Source organism: Hippocampus comes, unplaced genomic scaffold, assembly GCF_001891065.2.
Source record: "Hippocampus comes isolate QL1 unplaced genomic scaffold, H_comes_QL1_v1.1 scaffold104, whole genome shotgun sequence".
Lineage (NCBI taxonomy): Eukaryota > Metazoa > Chordata > Actinopteri > Syngnathiformes > Syngnathidae > Hippocampus > Hippocampus comes.
Window position 1 is genome coordinate 1,299,403 of NW_017806072.1, and position 22,331 is coordinate 1,321,733.

The window sequence follows — 22,331 nt, forward strand, 5'->3', positions numbered from 1 at the left end:
ATGAATCAATTAAAAAAATTGGTATTCCAGCTTCAGCATTTCTGGCTCCTTTTGTACAGTTTGACAATGTTGGCATACTGCAAGTCTGGAAACACAAGGAAGCCATTTTGCTAACCTCAATTTATGGAAATGAATGAAAATGAAAACTAAGCAAAGTCAAAACACATTTTTACAACCACCACCAACATGGTTTATTCGCATGGATGTATATTTCCAAAGACAAAGCTGGGGACATTAACACCTTCAGGCTTTCGTTGGTATTCTGCAAGCCACTTACACTGGCACCAGCTCTTGCATTTCACGGTCTACCTCTTTCCAAACTAAAGCATTTCTTCCAGCAAGCAACAAATAGATAAATCAAACAACAGATCAGAACAATATGGGAACATGATGAGGCAAGTGAAGGGAGGAGCTCACAGCCGAGAGACAAAATATGGACTCAATTATGAAAACCGATAAAACAAACTCATCCCGAGAGGAATCATTCTCAGCAAATTTCAAGTTCCACTTTAATGTTCATTCAGGGGGTTGCACACCATCATAGGGGACCCGGCTTCTCAACACTCCAATGTTGCTGTTTTTCATCATCGTAAACAAGTATGTGTATGTGCCGACACGCTGCATTAACAGCAACTGCCCTCGATGGACAATAATCCCGGTGTGGATTCCAGGGCGGGATGATTCCTTCTTCAGATGAACACACCAGAATGACAGCAGCTGATTTTGAAGAATCGTGGTCAAGTTCGTGAGGAACATCTGCTTTGCAAGGGACAACATCAACAACAACAAAAAAAATGGCTTGTTCACACCGGTGTGATTGACGTTGGGGATTTTTTTGAAACAGGGTTTCTGACTTCAATGTCTGTCAGTCTCTCTGCATGTGCCGCGTGAGCGGTAAAAGTTTTGGTAGTCCAAAAAGCGGAAGCCTCTCTCAGGTAGCCACAGAAGAGACGATTTGGACGACCTCGCCGTTCTCTCCCTGGATGGTATCTTTCACTTCCATGTCTGCTTGCAGGGCAGGCGCAAGCTCAGCACCCTGGGACAGGCAAAAGATGGAAGGGAAGAAGATGTCTGAAATCTCACACATGATTTTGTACAAAATACTGTATTTTCATGGGGAATCGTAGTCGCCGTGTACATGGGTGCTTTATGGATACAATCTGTATTTATGTGGCTGTTTTTTTAACATGGGGCTTTCCAACCTTTTTAGGTGCAATTTCATTTCAGGTTCCAAAATGACCATGGCTCTGCTCTACCCGGGCCTCACTTGGCCTGGTCTGGCCTCTGTTGTTTTTCCACTACAACAGCCGGCAATCTTTTTTTTTTTTTTTGGGGGGGGGGGGGGGGTGTTTATGAGTTGGTGGGGGGGGGGGGGGGGGGGGTTTCTGCCACAGATTTCATGTATCGGTCACTGGTTTTGTGGTGATTCAAAATATAAATCGCAATTGCATGATGTGGTCACGTTGCAAATTACAGCCCATCAAATGCACCGCTCTCACACAAACGATAACTCTATTCCAGGGTTCAAGCGAGAGAGACACAGCTCCCCACCACCAAGACACAAATCTTAACCATATTTATAATTTCATATGTGCCTGTAGATGAAATAAGCAAAGCTTATGTGAGCAGTCCCGTCTTTAAATATATCTGCATTTTTGTCTTGATTGGAGCCTGTCTGTTCCTTGACTAACACTGAGCAATGTGCGATGGCCCCAAAGAGGAAAGTGGATATATTGAAAGATGGGGCTCGAGCCCCTTCACTTGAATGGACCCAGCAAAGTGTGCACCGCTTGCTAAAAGTGTCACCACAACTTCATGTTTACTGTATATTCTGTATTTTTATGACGCGGCAGCAGACTGTCTGTCTCTCGCTTGCTCAGAACCAGGAAGTGGGCATGCGCAGTGGAGTTCCTTACTGCATCGTTTAAAGTAATGTCTACATCTGTCAGCCATTGACCATGACATCACGGCCCTCCTCAACCTGCATTCTAGAACCCGGTTGGAAGAGGTTTTGAGGAATGGTTCCAGTGTAACAGCACAGCCTCGAAAAAGTCTCATGGAAAAGCGACTGTTTCAAGCTGTTTCAGGGTAGAACCGGTGCAATGCAAAAGGGGCATCTGACTACAGTCCGGTGTGTAGCCCATGTCTTGCCTAAAGTCAGCCGGGACAGGCTCCACTTCACCCATGACCCAAATGTGCACAAGTGGTATAGAAAATGAATGTTGAGATCTCCCTGTGCTTGTGTGGGGTTTTTTTTTTTTTTTGGCTACTTCCTCCGACATTTTTCAAAAACATGCCTGTAAAGTCAATGGGATACGGTCCCGCTGATCCAAGTGAGGACAAGAGGTAAAGACAGGTCTGGTTGGGTGGTTAGTTTAGTGAGCAGTTTTGATTTAATTTGTGTGAATTTAAATGTAATTTATGATGACAGCACAATGTTCTTAAACTTTGTGTTCACATGTTTCATCATCTGGACATCTTTGTCATTATTCAATTTAGCCCAAAGATTTGATTTGAAACCAGGTCCCCAAATGGAAGCTTTCAAAAAAAAAAAAAAAAAAATGCACCCAAACAAAACTGGCAGACCACAGCGCTGTTTTTGTACATTGTGCACAGATTACATCGTGCATGCCGCGCACTGCTATTGTTTTCCACAGTTGGTGTGCCTGCAGCCAGTATTTCTTTACATAGCAACAAATCACAAACTCCAGGCCTGGCGTAGATATGACAGAATGTCATTTTTGAGGTGGATCATTTTGACAATGCCGATGATGCAATCAGTATTTCAATGCCCTCTGACTCTGGTGTATGCGTGCAAACCGCGATGACTGTCAGGAGTGAGTCACTGCCAGGGGTTCCATCAAACACACCTGCAGGGTTTTCTCACTGTAGCCCAGCACACTCAACACAGCTGCATCACAGCATGTCACATATTTGAAGCATTGCTTATTAAAGAGGCCAAGTAAAACTCACATGGATGATTTTCATTGAAAATCTCAGATTCTGGCCATGATGAAGTCTCACAGCAAGGGCCCCGCTCTCCATTTGGAAGGATAACAATCTCATGGTTATACTTTTCAAAGACTGTCATGACATGATTTAATGATTATGCGAATTTAGCCAGCGTGTTGGCACTCTGTGGTAGCTGGGTTGGACTGAGCAGGGGGTAAGTTCAAGAACATTTTCTACAGCTCATCGCCATCTTGAGGAAATTGTACCGCATGTTGTGTACGAGAGGGAAATTATTCCGAGTACTGTAACGAAATGCTAACGCAGAGATAAATAAATCAAAACGTGAGAGTAATTTTGCAAGAACTTGTTTAAATGCTACCATGTGTTTGGAAACACATGACAGTCATTCTCTCAATTCCACACTGTTCAAAGCGATATACATACCATCACTAACCTTTGGCTGAACTTTCAATGGTAAATCAACAGTGTTTACAGTTTTGGACACAAAAACCAAACTGTCATACCACACTTGGTACCACTCGGCTCCTTTTGTGGTTCATCGCATCGATGCATGTTTGAAGCTTCGTAAGCACTGTTGCAGTTATCATTCCCAGTTAAACTGCTAAAATGCTTTATAAGTGTTATATTGCTCATGTCAAGGATTTATTGATTGGTTAGATCTAAAGATGCGCTGACTATGACCGCAGTTTAATTTAAAAAAAAACAAAAAAAAAAAACATTATGACATCCGAATAAAACCATTGAACAAAATCTGATCAAAAGACATCAAGTAGTGAACAAGTGGTTTCCTTGACGGCATCCATACCTAACTAGAATCAAGCCCAAATGAAAGCAGGCCGTTGAATGATCCGACAGCCTGATGGACTTGCAAAAGAACAACTAAAAATGACATCAATCACTTGAGAAAACAAACAGTCGGATTGCTTTCTGTGTTGGAGTTTTTGAAATACAGTGCATGTGGTGGCAATCATTGTGGGAACTATTTGCAATTTTGTGTCCGAAACCTGAGGGTCACTTGAAAACTGCACCAGCAAACTGTCTGTTTACTTCTTTCACATCCTGGTGGCAGTCATGCTTGAAGTACATCGCAGAACTGCACATCAATGTATGTATCACTATTTAAAATGCAAAAGAATATCAGATGCGATACACAATGAAATAATTGCTGTAACCCCTCTGTTAATGAAAGAACAACCCACGGTGGCCACAGAAATGAGTTTCTGAGAAAAGTAACAAATTAAAATGTAATGAAAATTAATCAATGAATGAAAATCACAGAGCTCCTAAGTCACAATGAGTTAGATGTTATATTTTTCACAAATGTATACTGCTGGTCAGTCCATGCGTGCATTTAAAAAAATAAATTATTGACCAATATAAGTCTTTCAAATGGTTTCCTCTCTTTAATGATGATGATGATGATGATAATGATGCGCAAACATGCAATTTTGGGGGGAACTGAAAAGTGAGGATTGCTGAGGTGCGCCAGCGTTTCGGATTGTTTTCAAAAACAAACTTATGAAACAGGCCTGGAGAAAAACAATGGCCCCCTTATCTTAATATTTTGTTGCACAACCGATTGAAATGATTTTTGTGACTTTCAATGAGAGTTCTCCACCTCTCAGTGAGTGTTTTGGCCCATTCTGCATGAGGAAACTGCTCCAATTGTGTCAGGTTTGAAGGGTGCCTTGTCCAGATGATAATGTTTCAGCTCTTCCACAGACATTCAATTGGTTTTCAATCAGGGCTCATAGAAGGCCACTTCAGATTCGTCCACTGCTGTGCTCTTTCCCATTACTGGGTGATTTTAGTTGTCTTTGGGCTCATTATCCTGTTGTCTGATATACCTTGAGGAACAATGTGACAGAATTTCATTAAAAAGAAAATGTCTGAAGGTTTGCAAAGGCCACTTCAACTTGTGTATTGCGCACAAAGAATTTTGAAAATCGGACAAAAGGCCACAGGGATATTGAGCTTCCTATGCTGGAAAAAATGTGTCTGTTTTGGGGAACACTTTCGTGTTACATTAGGTGGGTTTCCATCCATTTATTTTTATTCAAATTTTCAAAAATTGTGAAAATAAAACTGCATAGAAATGCTAGTCCAAAAAAAAAAAAAAAAGGTTTTAGCTTGGAGGGGGCAGATTTTTCAACGCATTGACAAAAGGAAAATGCAAATTTTGGCAATGGAAACAGGTTCTGCTCATAAGCAATGGATGCCACGCCTTATGTTTTGACCGGACATTATGTCACAAGTACAAATTGTAGTCACTAAAAATAGCAGCGGACAATAAAGTGAGGTATGTTTCGGGGGAAGAAGAAATTAAAATATTTCTGGAATTAATAAAAGAAGCAAAAGGTAATGCTGAAACTTGCCTGCAACCCCATGCAGACGCAGAACAACCCGGTGGTCTTATCGCCAAGAGCACTTATAATATAAACAATCTTCTTTTCATGATGGCTCGGTATGCGGTGGATGCTGACACAACTGTGAGCAGGCTTCTTACAAAGCACGAAAGCTCCATCAGCAATCTGTCCATGATCACTTTTGTGGCAGAGACACGCTATCATATGAGGTCATCCCATGGCGCTGGCAGTCTCCTCTACTCTCCTCTCAATATTGGCAAAATAATAACAAATGGAAACGGCCATAAGTCACATGGTCATTTTGGGCATTTTCACTACATTCTCTTAAAAATGTATAAAACATTTGGATGGAAACCCCATTATCAAAAATCTGGTATTAAAAAAAAAAAAAAGCACCTTCAAATGATGCTAAAACAGTATCACCTCCTTATTTATCAACTAGCGTATGCACCAAATACCCGTATGAGTACCATACTATGAATTTTAGATGGTAAAAATCATGTAATACCATAATTTCCAAATTTCAGAGTAAAAACCGTCATGTCACCTCATCTGTTTTCTGGGTTTGGTCATGTAATATTATTTTCAGGTGACAGCAAGTGGCAAAAAGTGGATTTTGCTACTCAATTCATATTCCACAAACACAATATTAAGCAGAATACCGTGTTTAGACTAGTGGCGGTGCATAGAACATATCGTAGAGCACATTTTTAACTTGACTTCCTCTTTAAAAACAAATAAAAGAATCTTAAAATGAACTAAAATGTGCAAGGAGCCATTGAAGGGAGGCCAGAATTGGAGTTATGTGCTCCTTCATACAAGCAGCAGCATTTTGGACCAACTGGAGACGCTTGAGGGAGAACTGGCTGATTCCAAAATAAAGTGCACTTCAGTAATCCAGTCAAGATGTAATGCAGGCATGCATTACTGTTTCTAGGTGTTGTTCTGAAAGGAGAGGCTTTACGTAGCATACTGCCTAAGATTAAAAAAGAAAAGCTGGATTTCTCAACAGCACGAAATTACCAGTCCAATTTAAAATCACTGTCCAATGTAAAACCCAAATCCCAGGCTTGTGGTTTTAGAAAAGACGACCGGGGGCCCAAATCAACAGAGTAAGATGTACAAGCAGTGGCGCAAAAAGCGGGTATGCACAATTTGCAGCGTACAGGCGCTGCGCCAGAAGCAGCACCAAAGCGATGGGAGGAAAATTATTTTGAGTAGGTATTTTACATAGTTAGCAGCTGTTTGTTCACACATAATTATATGAAAAATAACAGAGGCCTGTCATCTCTTCTCTCCTCTCCTCTCATCCCAACGCGCACACACGTCGAGCACGTGCCGGAGCGTGAGTGTTTCCATTTGAAATGTCTGATGACAGGGAGCTAAAGATGGAGAGGCAAAAAAGAAAGCTGCCAGCGGCAGAAAATTGCAAAAGAGGGAGAAGAAATGGTAAATTATGTCAGCATATCAACAGAAGACTTGTAAATATTCAGGTTGGCTGAAAAGCTGCAAATAAAATGAGAAGTTACTGCTGGCTTGCAACTGTGTACTTTACAGTATTTACAATCAAACAGATCATGAGGGGAACATAACCTCGATGGTGAATTATAAAATTGGTTGAAATAGATAAATTACAAAGCAAGATTTTTTTTCATGACATCAGCAGAAGTCCAGTATATTCTGGAGTCTGGAGGCAAATTGTGTCAAATTTTGAATTCAGGGATGCCTTTATGGATGTAAATACAGAAGGTTCACAACATGGTGCAAACCGCTGGTAACATTCAACCATGTCATGCAAAAAGCCATAAACGGTCTAGAACCACACAAAGGTGACAAAACAGGAACAGGATGAAACAAGCGTGGGAAAAGAAAGGACAACTCAAAATAAGAATTAAAGCATATTTCAAACATCATGAGCCAAACATGGTGGAAGCAAGGTCGTGGTCATATGTTAAGGGACCATATGCAAAGCAGCAAATTAAGCACTTTTGGCAGAAAAATCAGACGGCATAACAGTTGACGCTGTTGAAATGTTGCAAGCTACAGGCACATGCAGTTCAGTCATAAGTAGATTGAAAAAAAAAATCGGAGTTAGTACTTTTGGAGGTCAAAATGGTATACTAGGGCATATTTTTTTGCTATTTTAAATGAATCAGGGATGAGAGTGGCTAGTGATGAAAAAAATCTAAAAATCAGCTGGGGGTCTGGTGGATCAAGGGGTAACGTCCCGGATGGGGGGCCCAGGGGGCAAAGCCCCTGGAGGCTAATGGGTTTTAGAGATTTTAAAGCCTTAAAACCATTCATTTTATCAACAAAACTTTACATTTTTTGTTGAAATACCATCCTCTAGTTGCATATAAAATTGACACTTCATACTAAATTAGAAGTTTATTTGGAGTACATACATTAGTTTATGGATTTTAGAGATTTTAAAGCCTTAAAACCATTAATATTAACAATTTTTGTTGAAATACCATTCCCTATTTGCTTACAAAACACACGTTATACTAAACATGCTAAAGATGAACTGTATTCAATGTACACACTACTTGAAACTTTCACAGAAAAAATCCCAAACTAGCTGTCGAAAAGTGCTTGAGATCGAGTCGTTACTTTTCAATAGAAATGTCTGTTTTCAGTGTTTCACCGAGGTTGCGTGACTCTGAAAAGCTTTCCATCATCGTATAGATGATCCGTATAGAATGACATCGTCACACACTGTACACAGAGCTTAACCAGCGACATCAAGCTTTTTCCCGAAATCCGACACAAGCACAGACAATTGTTCCTCTTTACTGGTTGCTACTGGGGACACCGTCAGCTTTCGATCCAAGCAGTACCATCGAAACTTGTTTTTCAGATCCGCATCTATCTGACGCACTTTAGCTTCGTCACGAGTCTCGATAACATTCGGCATTTTGTTTAATACAGACTACAAGGAAAGGGGTTGAGGAAGGCGAACACGGATTGGTTGTGATTCTGCATTTGCCGATATAGCGACCAGTCACAACAAGTAAGACATTGGTTTTAGCCCATATACGAAGTAACGACAAACTAACGCTTTGCAAGAAAAAACGGTATTCAAAATGGATGCTGGCAAACTTTATTTGTAAACATTACGGAGTCCCAAGTCTGCCGAGGACAAGTAAGTCCGGCAGCCCAGAAATAACACCAGACCACTCCCCCAACCCTAACATTTTCTCAACGGATTTGGAACAATATAAAAAAAGGTCCATTTTGACTGGAAAAAAAGCGGAATTGCCAAAAAGCAGAAAAATCTCATCCCTGATGAATAAAACAAATAAATTAATGAAAAAAACAGATGGGCTAAGACAGGGGTGTCAAACTCATTTTTGTCGTGGGCCACATTGTAGTTCCGGTTTCCCTTGGTGGGCCGTAATGGATTTTGGGAAACCATATCAATGTTTCATCACCTCCACATATTACATGCACAGCGCACAACAAATTGATGGATAACTTGTTTTGGAATCAGAAGTCAAGAATAAGGACTGTTATTGTGGATTACATATGACAATTTGAAATTTTGCTTCAGACTTCTGCAAGCATCATGGAACTTGACATGCTTTCGCGGGCCACATAAAATAATAAGGCGGGCCAGATCTGGCCCCCGGGCCTTGACTTTGACACCTGTGGGCTAAGACAATTTTAGGTAGGCCTCAGCCCCACTAAAATGGGTAAAGTCACTAACAAAGGTGTCACCAACAGTTTTAAAAACAGAGCTATTTGTCAGGTACTGATTATTGTGGAGGCCTCCCAGTTTGATAAGGATTTATATTTCTGAAAAACTGATCAAATTATCTTTACATCCATGTCTGTTACACATTGGATGATAAATGCCATTATTTATGAAACCCATAAATTAAAACTCAGTCAATTCAGACTTCATTCTCATGCTGATTGTTTGATTTCATACCTTGGTCAAAGTCCAAATACTTCTTGACCTATCTGTGTCTTCTGACAGAGTTGAGTAAAAACTGAACATATTTCTCTTTGCAGAGGCAGATTTATTTTTATCTACTATTGTAGTTTATTCTGAAGTCTTTATCAAACAAAGTGGATTGGAGTTTACTCGAGTCCTGGCAATGTTACCCACTGTCTGTGTAATACTGCTTAACTCAGCAACTGTTTACGATGGGTGCGAGAGCCTCAATGAGTTTGTGTCATTTCTATTTACCTGTACCGTCGCTGTGTGATCTGTGACAGGGGCAAGTTGAACATACTGCACTTGAATGTCAGGGGGTAGAGCAGTGCCCTCGACCGCTGCCGCCGCCCCTTCAGCTGACGCCACTGCGATGAGCTGAGCTCCCCGAAGTACCTACAACAGATGGGGAGGGAGGGCAGAGAAACACGAAGGATGTGTCATTTGGCTTCGACTTTGACAGAAAAGTGTAACTGATCTGAGGAAAACCTGACAATGCCCCTCATCGAAACGTGCAAAGCAGCAGACTCACTTGTTATGATCGACAGTGCAGCGCACACCAGTGGACGTAATAAGAGCCCAATGAAAGCAAATAGCCGAATGCCTCATTTATGTTCACTCTGAAGTGTTTATATCTTTTAAGTGATCGCAGGTGTCAGACTGGAAGTACTGGGTGTCAGACAAACATACAAACTAAATTTGTGGCAACCAAAAGGATCACACAGTTCCACGGGAAAGAAAGATACTTTCACCTCAGCAGCTCTCGGGCATCTAAACCCCGTTTGTTCTCACACTTGTGGAGACGATTCAGTTATGTTTAGTAACAACTGGTAGCTGGTGTTCCCTTTTGTTTGTAGTTTGAAAAGTTAGCAAAGCAATATTCAAGCTCTGTGTGTTCAGGGGCCTAATTACAGAGCATGAGTGCGGTTAGGTTTCCTGTTGTTGCGATCTTTTGCATTTCAATAGTTCTGTTGCGTCTATAAAATAAGGCCACGTATGCCCTTGGGCTCACATTGCCCATGTCCCGTGACCAAACCTAGAAAATGGGTGAGCGGTGACGTATTCATTGCGAGTCTGAGGGCACTTTGACTTTTAACGAATTTCAGTGGACATCAGAGAGCGGTTGATTGTCAAAATGGCTCCCCCGGAGATGGATGAAAATTGATGGATTAATCTACTTAATCCTTATTACACTCAATCAGAATACCATATTTTGATGAGTGGGGGAACATATAGCATCTTGAATGCCTTTTTATCCACTACTCTTTTTTGTTTTTTAAGATTTGACAGAGCCAATATCAGAATCAGATTTATAAGTTAAGTATGCAAAACACACAAGCAATCTACTTTCCCAGTTACAACGCGTCCAGAGGAACATAAACAAAAAACTAGCCAACAGAGGTAGCCAGAACGGGAAGCCTGGCGGTTCACTGTTTAGCGACCCAAATGGGGGCGTGTATTTCTAAGATCAATGACAACATTAGTTCATATTTTTATTTATTCCATTGTTCAAAGTCTTGTGTTTTGAAAAGAGAGAGCCATAGCAGTACACAATTGTTCAGTGAAGTTACGGGAGGTCGTCTTCAAAGTAGCTTTCCAGCTGCACTTATTGCTGAGGCTGGCTGGGACTTCTCCAATAGGCATTACAAATGGCAGAAAACCCAAACTTCCACACAATCTCCCCGGTCTGATCTTTTACTTTGAACTCGGCGGTTCGGGTTTAGTTAATCGTCCCAACAACCGCTGACTTGCTATGTCTTCAACAAGGTTGCAAGTTTCACCACAATTTCTGCTGTGTCATCACCACCACACACCAAATCCAGCCAACCTGATGGAAGACATTAGTGTGGAAGTCTGCCTGACTAAGCCAGTCAAACAAGGGGGTTGACTCAGGTTGAGGCAGTCACACTGAATAAAAAAGAAAACTGCTCGACCTCGGTCACATGAATCATGTTTGATTGCCAATAAATGAATACTGATCAAAGAAAACTGATGTCTGAGAGGTTCTGGTTGGCTACATGGGCAAGACAGAGGACAACTGGTTGGCACGTGCTCCTCGCAGTGCCGAGGTGCAGGGTTCGATTCTGGTTCCGACCTTCTTGTGTGGAGTTTGCATGTTCTCCACATGCCTGCAAGGGTTTTTTTCCGGGTTCTCCGGTTTCCTCCCACATTCCAAAAACATGCACGGCAGGTGAACGTAACACTCTAAATTGTACGGCAGTGTGATTGTGAGCGTGGATGATTGTTCGTCTGTTTGTGCCCTGTGATTGTCGGGCAACCGGTTCAGGGTGTCCCCCTCCTACTGCTCAAAGACGGCTGGGATAGGACAGTGCGGATAAGCAGATTAGAAAATGGATGGAGTTGTTACATTGAGGCAGAGTGACATGCTTTATGATTCTATCCTCAGGTAAGCGAAGCCAAGCTTCTTGTGGCTTCAAAATATTCAAAGCAAGAGCCAGTATGTTCAACGTATCATTTAAACAGCTCAGTTAGGCCATTTAATTCATCGTGTGGGAACAATTAAATGCAGATTCAGTTGAGTCAGTACTTCTTCATCCACAAAGATATAAAGAAATGCTCACCTCTCTACTGCCAAGTTCTCTGTTTTGAGTCTATGGTTGTGTGGTGTTAACAACATGACGTGAGTATTAGATTTGATTTTATCCTAATTATTGTTTTATCTTAAAACAACACTATTACTTATTATGCATAATTTAATGTGGATTCAAGTTTCACTCTGCTGTAAACAATCAGGTAAGAGCACTCGCGCAACTAAAACTGAACAACAATTATTCTTTCTTAAGGGAAAATTATTGATACAGCTCTTAAAGTGGATGGATATCATTAGGAGGTGAAGGTGGTCATAATTGGTTTGTGGCGGTTTATGTCTATATTGCGTTCACAGTCATCCCAATCTGGCCATGCAGACCTATCATCAATACCGAACATCCATTTTTAATTGATGTGCACCAAAATGTAATCAACATCGCGAATTGTGTTGCATGTTTTACACAAGGCAGAGAACAAGACAACACACAGTATAGGCCGCACCTCTGAGCCAAAATTGTTTTGTGCCTAGCTTGAGGGCACCTCGACTAGATTCAACAAATAGACTGATAGTTTATTTATGTATGTATGTATGTATGTATTTCTTTTCCTGGGCCGATACGATAATGATTTTTGTAGTCAAGGAGGCTGATAACAAATATTTGGACTCGATATTCATTTTCAGTAAAAGTACATTTTTGACAATAGACATCTTGGTCATAAAATTTTAACACAAAGTTCAGGGAGCTCCCAGGGTCATCAGCATGTTTTACAAGCTTAAATGGAAACTGAACCAAATAAATAGCTCCCTATAAATGTCTACAGTCAAAGTTTTCCAAAATGTGAAAATAACTGAAATGTTGCACTTCAACAAAAGGGTCAATACAGTGAAACTCCTCTACAACGAAATCATGTTTGCAGCAAGAAATTTTTCACAACAGGGGACTTTTCACTGTAGCAAATTTTATCTCAGACGTAAACACGAACACACACAAAAAACGTATGCGTGTACTTTTTATTTTCATTCCAATAGTGCATAATTATGAGCATACACTTATTTGACACTTCATATAGCCAGCGTAGAAAGAAAAAAAGGGAAAGAAATTGTGAAATTTACGCTCAGCATTTATTTTCACTTACTTCAATTTCTTGCATAATGTCTTTCATTTTGCTTCCTCCATCTTTCATTTTTTTTCCCTTTATCCTGTCTTCAAGCATTAAAGCTTTTCTTTTCTTAACACCTTGGTATGCATAGGTCCGTTTTGTCGCCATTTTAGCAATGCAACGTTCTTGCTGCGTCTGAAACAAATACTTCCTGTACTACTGCGCATGTGTAAACCAGTGTGGTGGTTGCTGTTGCCGTTTCTGAACGAAGCAGTAGAGGTCGCTGTGAATGCTGAGGTTGGATTAGACTTTTGCAGAAGGCTCGTTTTCGTTGTAGTGAATCTCGTTGCAAGGCAAGAGCAGAGGAAAAGATTTCGTATAACGGAACACGGGGACTTTTCGTTGTAAAAAGTGGGAATGGCTTTCATGCATGAAAATTTTTTCACACTTGGGGGTATTTTCGCCCATTTAGGTTACGTTGCAGAGGAGTTTCACTGTAGCATCTCATAAAGATAAGTGAAAATGTATGTAAATGATTCACTGATTTTAAGTTTTAAATTGATCTCTTATCGGCTGACAGAAGCCAATATATACAGGTATATTTTTTAAACAGACTGATATATGTCAAATTGCTCAAAATCCGTGCTAACACTACCGGATTGGCGAAGCCAGCTAGTTTCAGTTCCAAAGCCAAGCCTCTCGAGACTAAGCCTCCCCAACTGGTCCAACTGATGGACATATGTGGTCAAATACTGCAGCTCAGCGGACTTGAAAATTGGCGCTAGTTGTAAAACGCTTGTTTTACTCCGCTCCCTACTTCCATCTGAGAGTAGTTTGCATTCTCAGCTGTGAAGATGCACATAAAGGCTGAGAAAAGCGGATAGATTTGGAAGACGAGGAGCTTTGCCGGAACTTCTCGGCATCGTATCCTGTCCCATGACTCACTATGTAAGAACACAGGTCACACTGGGTTCGATACATGATGGCTTGCAAACCAAATTCTAAAGTGAGGAAACACAAATATATAGTGAAACCTCAAACCAGACAACAGCTTACAGTCCTGCGCAAAGATGAAGGTGACTTCCTACAGCCCTGATTTGCAGACATTGTGCGCAGAGATTCAGAAAAAGAAGTCACACCAACCACGTCAAAGAAATATTCAGGCAGTTATTTTGCAAATACTGTATATATTTTTTTTTTTATTGTTCAGTGAAAGTGTGCTCTTTTTTCCACTATATTTTTAAATTCAGGTCAAGGCTCTGCTACATGCTCTGAAAGCCGACTTCCAAGTCATTCTAAAATAAATACATGCAGTATACATTTATTGCTTTGACATCATTTTATTGGCAGGTCTTTTTTTTAACACTTGTGTGAGTTAAAGATGACAGAAAGCAAAACACCTTATCTGAAAAAGGTGGTGGTATCTTGCAGACAGACCAAATATGGGCATCTTTCCCCGTTCTCATTCCTTGAAATCAGCCAATCAGAAAGTCCCTCAGATAGGAAGATTTGCATTTCGACCCCATGTCAAACGATTACTTGAAACACTGCTGGTACAGTTAAGGGTTTAATGCCGACTGTGAGAGCCATAAGGAAAATTTGGTTAAATTGTATATTCAGCTATTTGTTCACCATTGACTAATTTGAAGTGACCAGGTCCAAGCTGTTTGACTTGTATTTGATGTTTTATTTTATTGCAATTTGACTTACAGTAAATTTATTAAGAATATTAAGGTATCTGGGCTCCATTTGTTGTCCTGCCTTTAGCCTGTTAAAAAGGAAGACAGTCGGGTATGGAGCAACAACTTTTCTGACAGTGCAACGTGTTTGTATATGTGTAATTTAATATTGTGTTAATGTTACACTACCTCTTTACATTTGTCATTTTTTTAAAGACTTAATTTGTGTTCAAGAGGAATTAAAGCGAATCCTTTTCTTGGATCAAGTGCAAGGGCTTGGTGCTTTTGTTGTCGTCGTTGCTGAACGGAAAGGCCCGTCGACGAAAGGCACGAGTCGGGTACCTTCACGCCCTGCTGACGTAGTGACAAAAGGACACTAAGTTGCCGCGACACCGGCCACGGTTTGACTCTGGAACAGATTATTTAAATTTCAATTATATTCTTTGGGGAAACATTTTAGGAAAATGAAAAGAAAATGCAGGTTCACTCAGGTCCTGGAAAAAATTGTGGTTGACCTTTTTGGTTCTCATAAGTTCCACTTTATTTTGCCTGTAATAAACAGTGCCTTCATACAGCTGTGTCAGATAATGACTATATCTTGATGCAGTAGACATGTTACAGATTATATTTATTCATATATCATTTGTGATTGAACTTCTTCACAGTGAACTATTTTACATCAATTCTAATGATTGGACGGAATCAACAACACAGTGAGCTAGACAAAGAGGAGAGAAGAAAGTGGAAAGTGGAACAATGAAACATGATTGCTTCATCTTCATCCATTTCCAGCTAAGAACTGAAATGTCTCACTTAAAACGCAGCCTAACGAAAGGAATTTGGCTCACGAGGCTCCATTTGTCAGATACAAGAGCTATCATCGGGGTCTTAAGTGTATTAGTTAGGGCTGACCTCAGATTTCACGAGGAGGAGTCTCAAATAACCTGAGCTGGCTGGTGGGCCTCAGTGCTGTCAGTCTACCACTTAACCGTATTGACGCAAAAGGCAACAAACTATATTACGGGTAGTTTTAATTGTCCGGAATATTCGCAAGATTCTGACCAAGCGAAAAAGTGAAGAAACAAAATGCTGTTTGTCATACTCCCAGCAACGATGAATAAAACATATCATGGCAGTACAAGGAGAAACACAAAAAAATGCATCACTCAAAAGGAAAAACGCGGAAAACCGTCAAGACTCATGAATCAAACACTTGAACGCACTTCTCTCTTTAAAAAGAGAACGTGACCACTATGTAAATCCCATTCTACTGACGCACCAGAAAGATGACCAGTAACTAGACTTCTACCAGGAACTACATATATGATGCAGACTGGCATCCCCAAAGTGGCTCACTCAGTAAGAGCAATCTGTGCATCAGATGGTACCATGAGTCATCCGCTTGATGTCTGCGTGAGTGTTTGTGTTTCTGTTTAGTTTGCTGGAATGAGATTGGAAAGGAAACTCCCATTTCACAAGAGCAGCCAAATCTATACACAAACGATACGATTCTGTGTTTAAAGAAAAGGGACGCACTAATCTGGTTCTTTTCATCCCCCAGAGAAATATCTCAAAGGCAAAACACGGAAATGAAAAAAAGAAACATTTGGACTTGAGAGTGACTGGAACTTCCTTTCAGCTTCACAGCTGTCAACATCTGTATCTGCCAACTCTGGACAGATGTCTCGGCAGTAACACTATCTCCAGTTAGATAGGTGGGGTGGGAAGGCTTTTGGACGTTGTTTTGGCTGCAACTCTGCTGTAAAGATGCCCAAACATAGTCGTGTTCTGGGTGCTCGTTTCGTGCCGACCTGCAAAATGAACATGCTGGCCTGAAATGTCTCTCTGACTGAACTCATTGGCCTTTATGACAGACTGGCGGAAATAAAACATACCATAATTACAGCTCTATGCACTGTGCATTCGTTCAATTTTGCACAGAATGCTATAAATGTATGTCCTGGCCTGACTCTGACCTTGTAAACTGACCCACAGCTTCCCATCCCCTCCCATACAAGGTCTTCACACCTGCATCTAATTAAGGTCTCTCTACCATATTCCCACCATGAAACTAAGAATCGTATCAAGACACGGGTTACAGAGGCTTTGTGACAAACCCGGCATGACCCACATTCTGACCCTGATCCAGAACCAGAAAATCAAAAGGGGACCGATGACAAAAATAAAGCTGTAATTAAGTCAGGCCCCTCAAACCAAAAGGATGGAAATTCCGCTTCAGATTATTCTCTCAATCCTCTTGTGCAAATTCAAACTTGGCCTGTCTAACTAATGAAGGCATCTTTATAGTTATGGTACATTTCTTGATTTAAGATGATGGCCCTTTTATGATTCGAACCACCCCATTTAATGGAGCCGGAGAATTTGACATTTTCTGGCTGTCTATTACTCTATTTCAACATCAAAGTATTCGACTGAAAAATAAATAAAATATCCATTTGCAACAAGCCCACATCTCTAAATGTGCACTGTATCTTCACAGTTCAGTTATTGACATTTCCTTTTAAACACCTAAACACAAGGGGACCACATTTCTACTCGAGCTCAAACACCAGATGACCATTTGTTATTTGACATCATTTAGTTATGTGGTGAACTTCACAATGCTTTCTCCCTTCTTAGTTTGCTACGCAAGCTGTTGTTTGTCGGTTAGTCACACTAAAATTTTACAGCTCCCCTTGTAGCTCGCTTCATTTTTTTCCCACACATAATTCTAAGCCTAAACATCATCTGAACAGCAGGGCCACACTAAATCAAATTTTGGCTCCGGTTGTTGATGTGTTTTCTAATCTGGTCACAATTTGCAAGTATAAGCTAAGAAGACATCCTCAGTTTCAAAGCTCTGTTACAGTTTAGGCGTGTCAAAAATATCCCCATTAAAGAAAAACAAAAGTTGGCATGACAAAGAACATAAAGACCACTACAGGCATGCACAGCAACTGCTTATCATTCTGGGTGTAACTTTTGGATAACCTTCGAATGATGGAAGTAATGCACTTCTACTGCAGGGCAGTAAAAGACCTATTCGGATCCATCCACACGTCCTACATTTTCAAAGATGACCATATTCAGTGTTTCACTGTGACTATCAAAAATTTCCACTTCAACATTTTCAAATGCAAGCATTTTTAGACTCCAAAATGAGGTTGCCAGCCAGGCAGGTCTGCACCCAGTTTGTGCTGATCTTGAGTCACATTGAAATAAGTCGGAAACATCTGGTCCCTCTTACTCACACGGCCTGTAACCCTGGGTCCTGCCCAAATAGACAGAAGAAAACAGCCAGAAGCGTACTGGCCAATGAATGATACACACACAAACAGCATTTCGGATTGCCGAGTTCTGTATCGCCACGCTGAGATGCCACGAGGACACAAAACAGACATTGAAACGGTATCCAGACTTAGGCCTCCCTGCTTAGGTACATTCCCCTTACACTAAAATGCGTCATAGAGAGTGGTCTTTGTAGCTTTTGATCTCATTTTACTTTTGCTGCATGTATGAGTGACTGGAATCTCAACACACTATGAGTAGAACCGCAACAGCACCCCTGAGCAGAGAGGGAAGAGACACTGAACAACAAGAACAAATGAGCTTGCGGTTTCATTCAAGCACTAATTAAACTCCAAGTCTGGAGGGTCATTCAGTTTTGAAGCAAGTGTGGTGAGGGGAAAGATGGCCAATAAAAATCAACTCACACCAATGTACAGGTACTGGTAGGGGGCTGCCAAGAACCAGTGCAGGGGCAAAGCTGTCTTTTTCTCCATTTAATCTCTGACCTACTTCTCACACTGACCCAAACAGTGATTCTTGGGAGAATCTAGCAGATGCACAGCAACATCTGCCGTGAAGCATGGACGCACAACAAATTGGCCTATTTATTTTTAATTATTTCTTGTACATATTGTCCCACGTCACTTACACTCACACTGCTGAGCAATGTGTTGACAACAGACATGTCTCAAGCTACGCTAAACTAAGTTGAACACAAATGAGTGTCCATTCCAGCTGTCACTCATCTCAACATGATGTGTATTCTACAAACACCTTGCAGTACATTCCAACTAGCAATTCTGGGGTAACTACATTTTAACTTGCGATGGTAGATTTAAAAACACGTTACCTTGCAGCTGAGCACTGTGGTGAATTGAGGTCTTTAGCAGGGGACCACGATTCAAATCACAGTCATGAACATTAACACCCTAATGGGTATGATAGACTCTAATCCCAACCCTTTGTGTTAAAATGAGCAGGACGCATCAGGAAGCACATCCGCTGTAAAAACTACAGCAAACATACAATCACGGTGGTGACACCTGACGAGACGTGCCCCGAACATGGAAAATCTCACAAACTGTAGTGTCAACTTTTTACCAAGAGAGGGTACACATAAATTATGAGAAGGTCCAAAGTGGTTTGGATAGAATGCAATGGATGTATGTGGCATGTCTGTCTGGATGGCGTAAAATGGTGCCGGCAATGCCTCGGTGCAAAAAAAAAAAAATTCCGTCAACCATTTTTGGCGGCCGACTTTCTTCACAGCCCTAGATGAGAACTGTCAAACCTTTCATTGAGATTTCTTTTGCGTTTCTTCACAGTAAGCTTAGTGATTGTCTTCATACCTTGCTTTAGTTTGTGTTCTGTTTTACTTCCTGATTTCACAGATGACGAAGAATTCAAGAGCATATGAAAATATTCTTGAAAAAAAACATGAAAATAAATTGGGTTAATGTGAAAACTTCCTTGGCCAATTCAGATGGCATAGACCTCTTTCAATTGCAGGCGGCATCTGGTACAGTGATGGGTTTTTTTTTCTATTCAAAGCTCAACTGGTCTCAGTATTTTATCATGAATGGCAGAAGGCATCTCCAACACCATTTCTCTTCCTGGCTTCCTTTCCATATTTGCAACACTTTCCTCCTTCCTCTTTATTAGTCTCTCTTTTCTTTATCCAAAGCCCCCATTTGGTCTGCATCAATGCAATATAGTGGCAAAGGAGACGGGTATTCAGGAAGCAGAGTAAAAGACGATAGTATAGTTTCATTGGTCTGCCGTCTGTTCCCATCTCTTCCACTGAGAGGGGGGGATTTAAAATTCGAACTAATTGGAATCAATTGAGCAGCTATAACAAAGGCTACATTGTCATTTGGGGTGTCCCCATACAACTTTTTCACTTCCGATATGATACCGATGTTGCTACCTAGAGTACTGTACAATACCACTCTGATAAGATACCATCAGGAATTACACATGCTTTTATTTTTTTATTAGGAAACGTTCAAAGAGTCTTGATCAAGGGATACTATTCAAACAAAGAACAACAGAAGATATGAGAACATATGACCCATTTATTCCAAATATTTGGGTTACATAAATTCAACCTCAAGAATGAGATATAATTCAATAGTGTTTTTGGGCTGATATCAAAGCAATATCCGAGAGCATTATCAGATTTGGATACCCCTAATTGTCATCAACTGAATGAGAATTTGATGTATCTTCAATGAAGACACATCGAATTTGTAGATTCTACATAGAGAACACAAGAGTAAATAAAGAATATGTCAGTCGCGACACAAGATACTGTTACACTGCGTGTGCCCTGTTTATTTTCTTGGTAAATTCAGATCTGGCTCTTATGGTTATGTCACATCTATCGATGTCCTACCTACATTCTGCGATTGAAATGTAGGCCTGATTCGTGGCTCAATGAATCAATGAATGTACAGTACACTTCGGCAATGTTTCAGCAACAGAACAAAACACAATGGCAGTTGGAGTGACCTCGAAAGAAAATAAGCAATTACCAAAAAGTTTTTCGTTGCTTTTCTCAGTAGGTGGATCATTTTGACCCATTATCTTTCCTCACATGGTTTTGTTTATAGCGTACATAAATGGTCAATAAGGGAGGATTACTGTAAACAGAACCCCAAGCAAAATATTTTATACGTAGAAAACGTGAGATTGCCTGTTTGAATCCTAATGTAAATTCCTGATGGTGAAAGTCAAGCAATGTTATGAAATGGATCCAGATGCGCAACTGTAACTTGTGACCCAAAGTGTCAGATGGTGGCAGGTGTCATTTAGGACATATGTTTCAGTAGGAACAGATGAACAAGGCACACTGACACACAGTAGGCTGGAGAAGAATACAGCCCCAGGGAGAGAGGCAGTGGAAGTGAGCTCAATGTGATTAACTGTTTGGGATAGGTTACAGAAACATAGGACCCACACACTTTTTTTTTTTGTGAGATAACAAAAAAGTGACATAATACGGAGAGGGTTTCGTGAAGACCTCCCTGTAAACAAGCAAAGGGGGCATTCATCCATCTAAGGTTTTTTATTAGATTCCAGTAGTCATACTCCCTCCAAAATATGTGACCAGGCATTTTGATGTTGATATGAAGTCAAAATAAAATGTAAAATATGCATGGTATTGTTATTTTAAAGTTTCTCTCTCACCATCAACATAGACAGTAATATAAGGATTGGGTTTTTTTGGGGTTTGTGCTCGTCTGTGGATAGTAAGTAGCAACATGACAAGATTTCCTAAAAATGACTATATGTGAAAATGCAGTCTGTAAAGTCTGATTGGAATGGCCACTTCAACCTGAACATACAAAGAATTTTGAAAATCAGACGATGGATTATGGAGGAATTTCGTTTTTTGTTTGCCCCGCCCCCTCCCCCCAAAAAAAAAATTTCAGTGAACATTTTTGTTAGTGCGGTCAAGCGATTATAAAAAATTGTGATTAATTCATTAGGGGCTGTAATTAATTAATCTAATTAATCTATATTTTAATCTCATCTAAAAATGACTGAGAAAACTTATTTTCATTTTAAATTCATTACACTATTGAGGCAGATCAAAAGATCAAAGAAAAAGTGGCATTATAAAGTATTTTATTCTTTTTCAGCAGACTTGGACAGATGCAGTCCGAGCCATTTACTTTCTGCTGTATTTGAGACTACTCAAAGTCCTACCTGCAACCTTTATTTTCGACCACGAGGGGGAATATTACTGTTCTGTTTGTTTTCGTAAATCTCCAAAGAATTACAAAATAAAAATAAAATAGAACATCAGGTCCTTAAAAAGTGCTTAGGTTAACATATCAAAAAAACAGTAAGAACAATTTTCTGAGCAATACAAGTACTCAACACTGAACTTGCTTCAGATAATAAACAATAAATAAAACAGACCCTTAAATCACAGTGCTGTAAGTTAGCACTTCAGAAATAACACTGTTCATCATGACAAATTAAAAGTGCTGAAATAAACATCAATCACTTCTAGTAGTCTACAGAGGACACATCAACTATGCCTCATATGTGGGGTGTTCTCGAGTTTAGTTTGCCAAAGATGTATGGCTCGCTAGCTATATTGCTAACGCTTTCGGTGCTAACGTCAGCTGTGGCTGCACTTGCGACTGGGTCCTTTGCATTGATGGCTAAATTTGAGCTGCTTCGGTGGTAAGCAAACTCCTTCTTACAAATTAGGCACAACACTCTACCTTTATCAATTGTGTCATCAGGGCGTTTTTGGAATGTAAATGTTCCATTCATTGTGCCGAGAACTCACACACTCCTCCATTTTCACCTCTCCACTCCTCAGTGCTGCTTACATATATATATATGAATGAAAAGCTCAATGTGTAACATGAGAGATGGGGAAAAAAAAGCCCCTTTTGATTTGTTTTGGAACAGCCT

At 40.4% G+C, this 22,331-nt stretch overlaps 1 protein-coding gene across 4 annotated transcripts in view; it reads right to left on the reverse strand.

Annotated features, from left to right (window-relative positions):
- Window positions 1–166: 166 nt before the first annotated feature.
- banp (BTG3 associated nuclear protein) overlaps window positions 167–22,331 on the reverse strand; it is a 44,728-nt gene continuing 22,563 nt past the window's right edge. For all 4 annotated transcript variants that reach the window (XM_019894145.1, XM_019894143.1, XM_019894146.1 and 1 more), the window contains 2 exons: window positions 9,535–9,675; window positions 167–1,036 (listed from right to left, as the gene is read on the reverse strand). In XM_019894145.1, coding sequence (XP_019749704.1) covers window positions 932–1,036; window positions 9,535–9,675 — 246 coding nt within the window. In that variant the 3' untranslated portion in view covers window positions 167–931. The remainder of the gene's footprint in view (window positions 1,037–9,534; window positions 9,676–22,331) is intronic.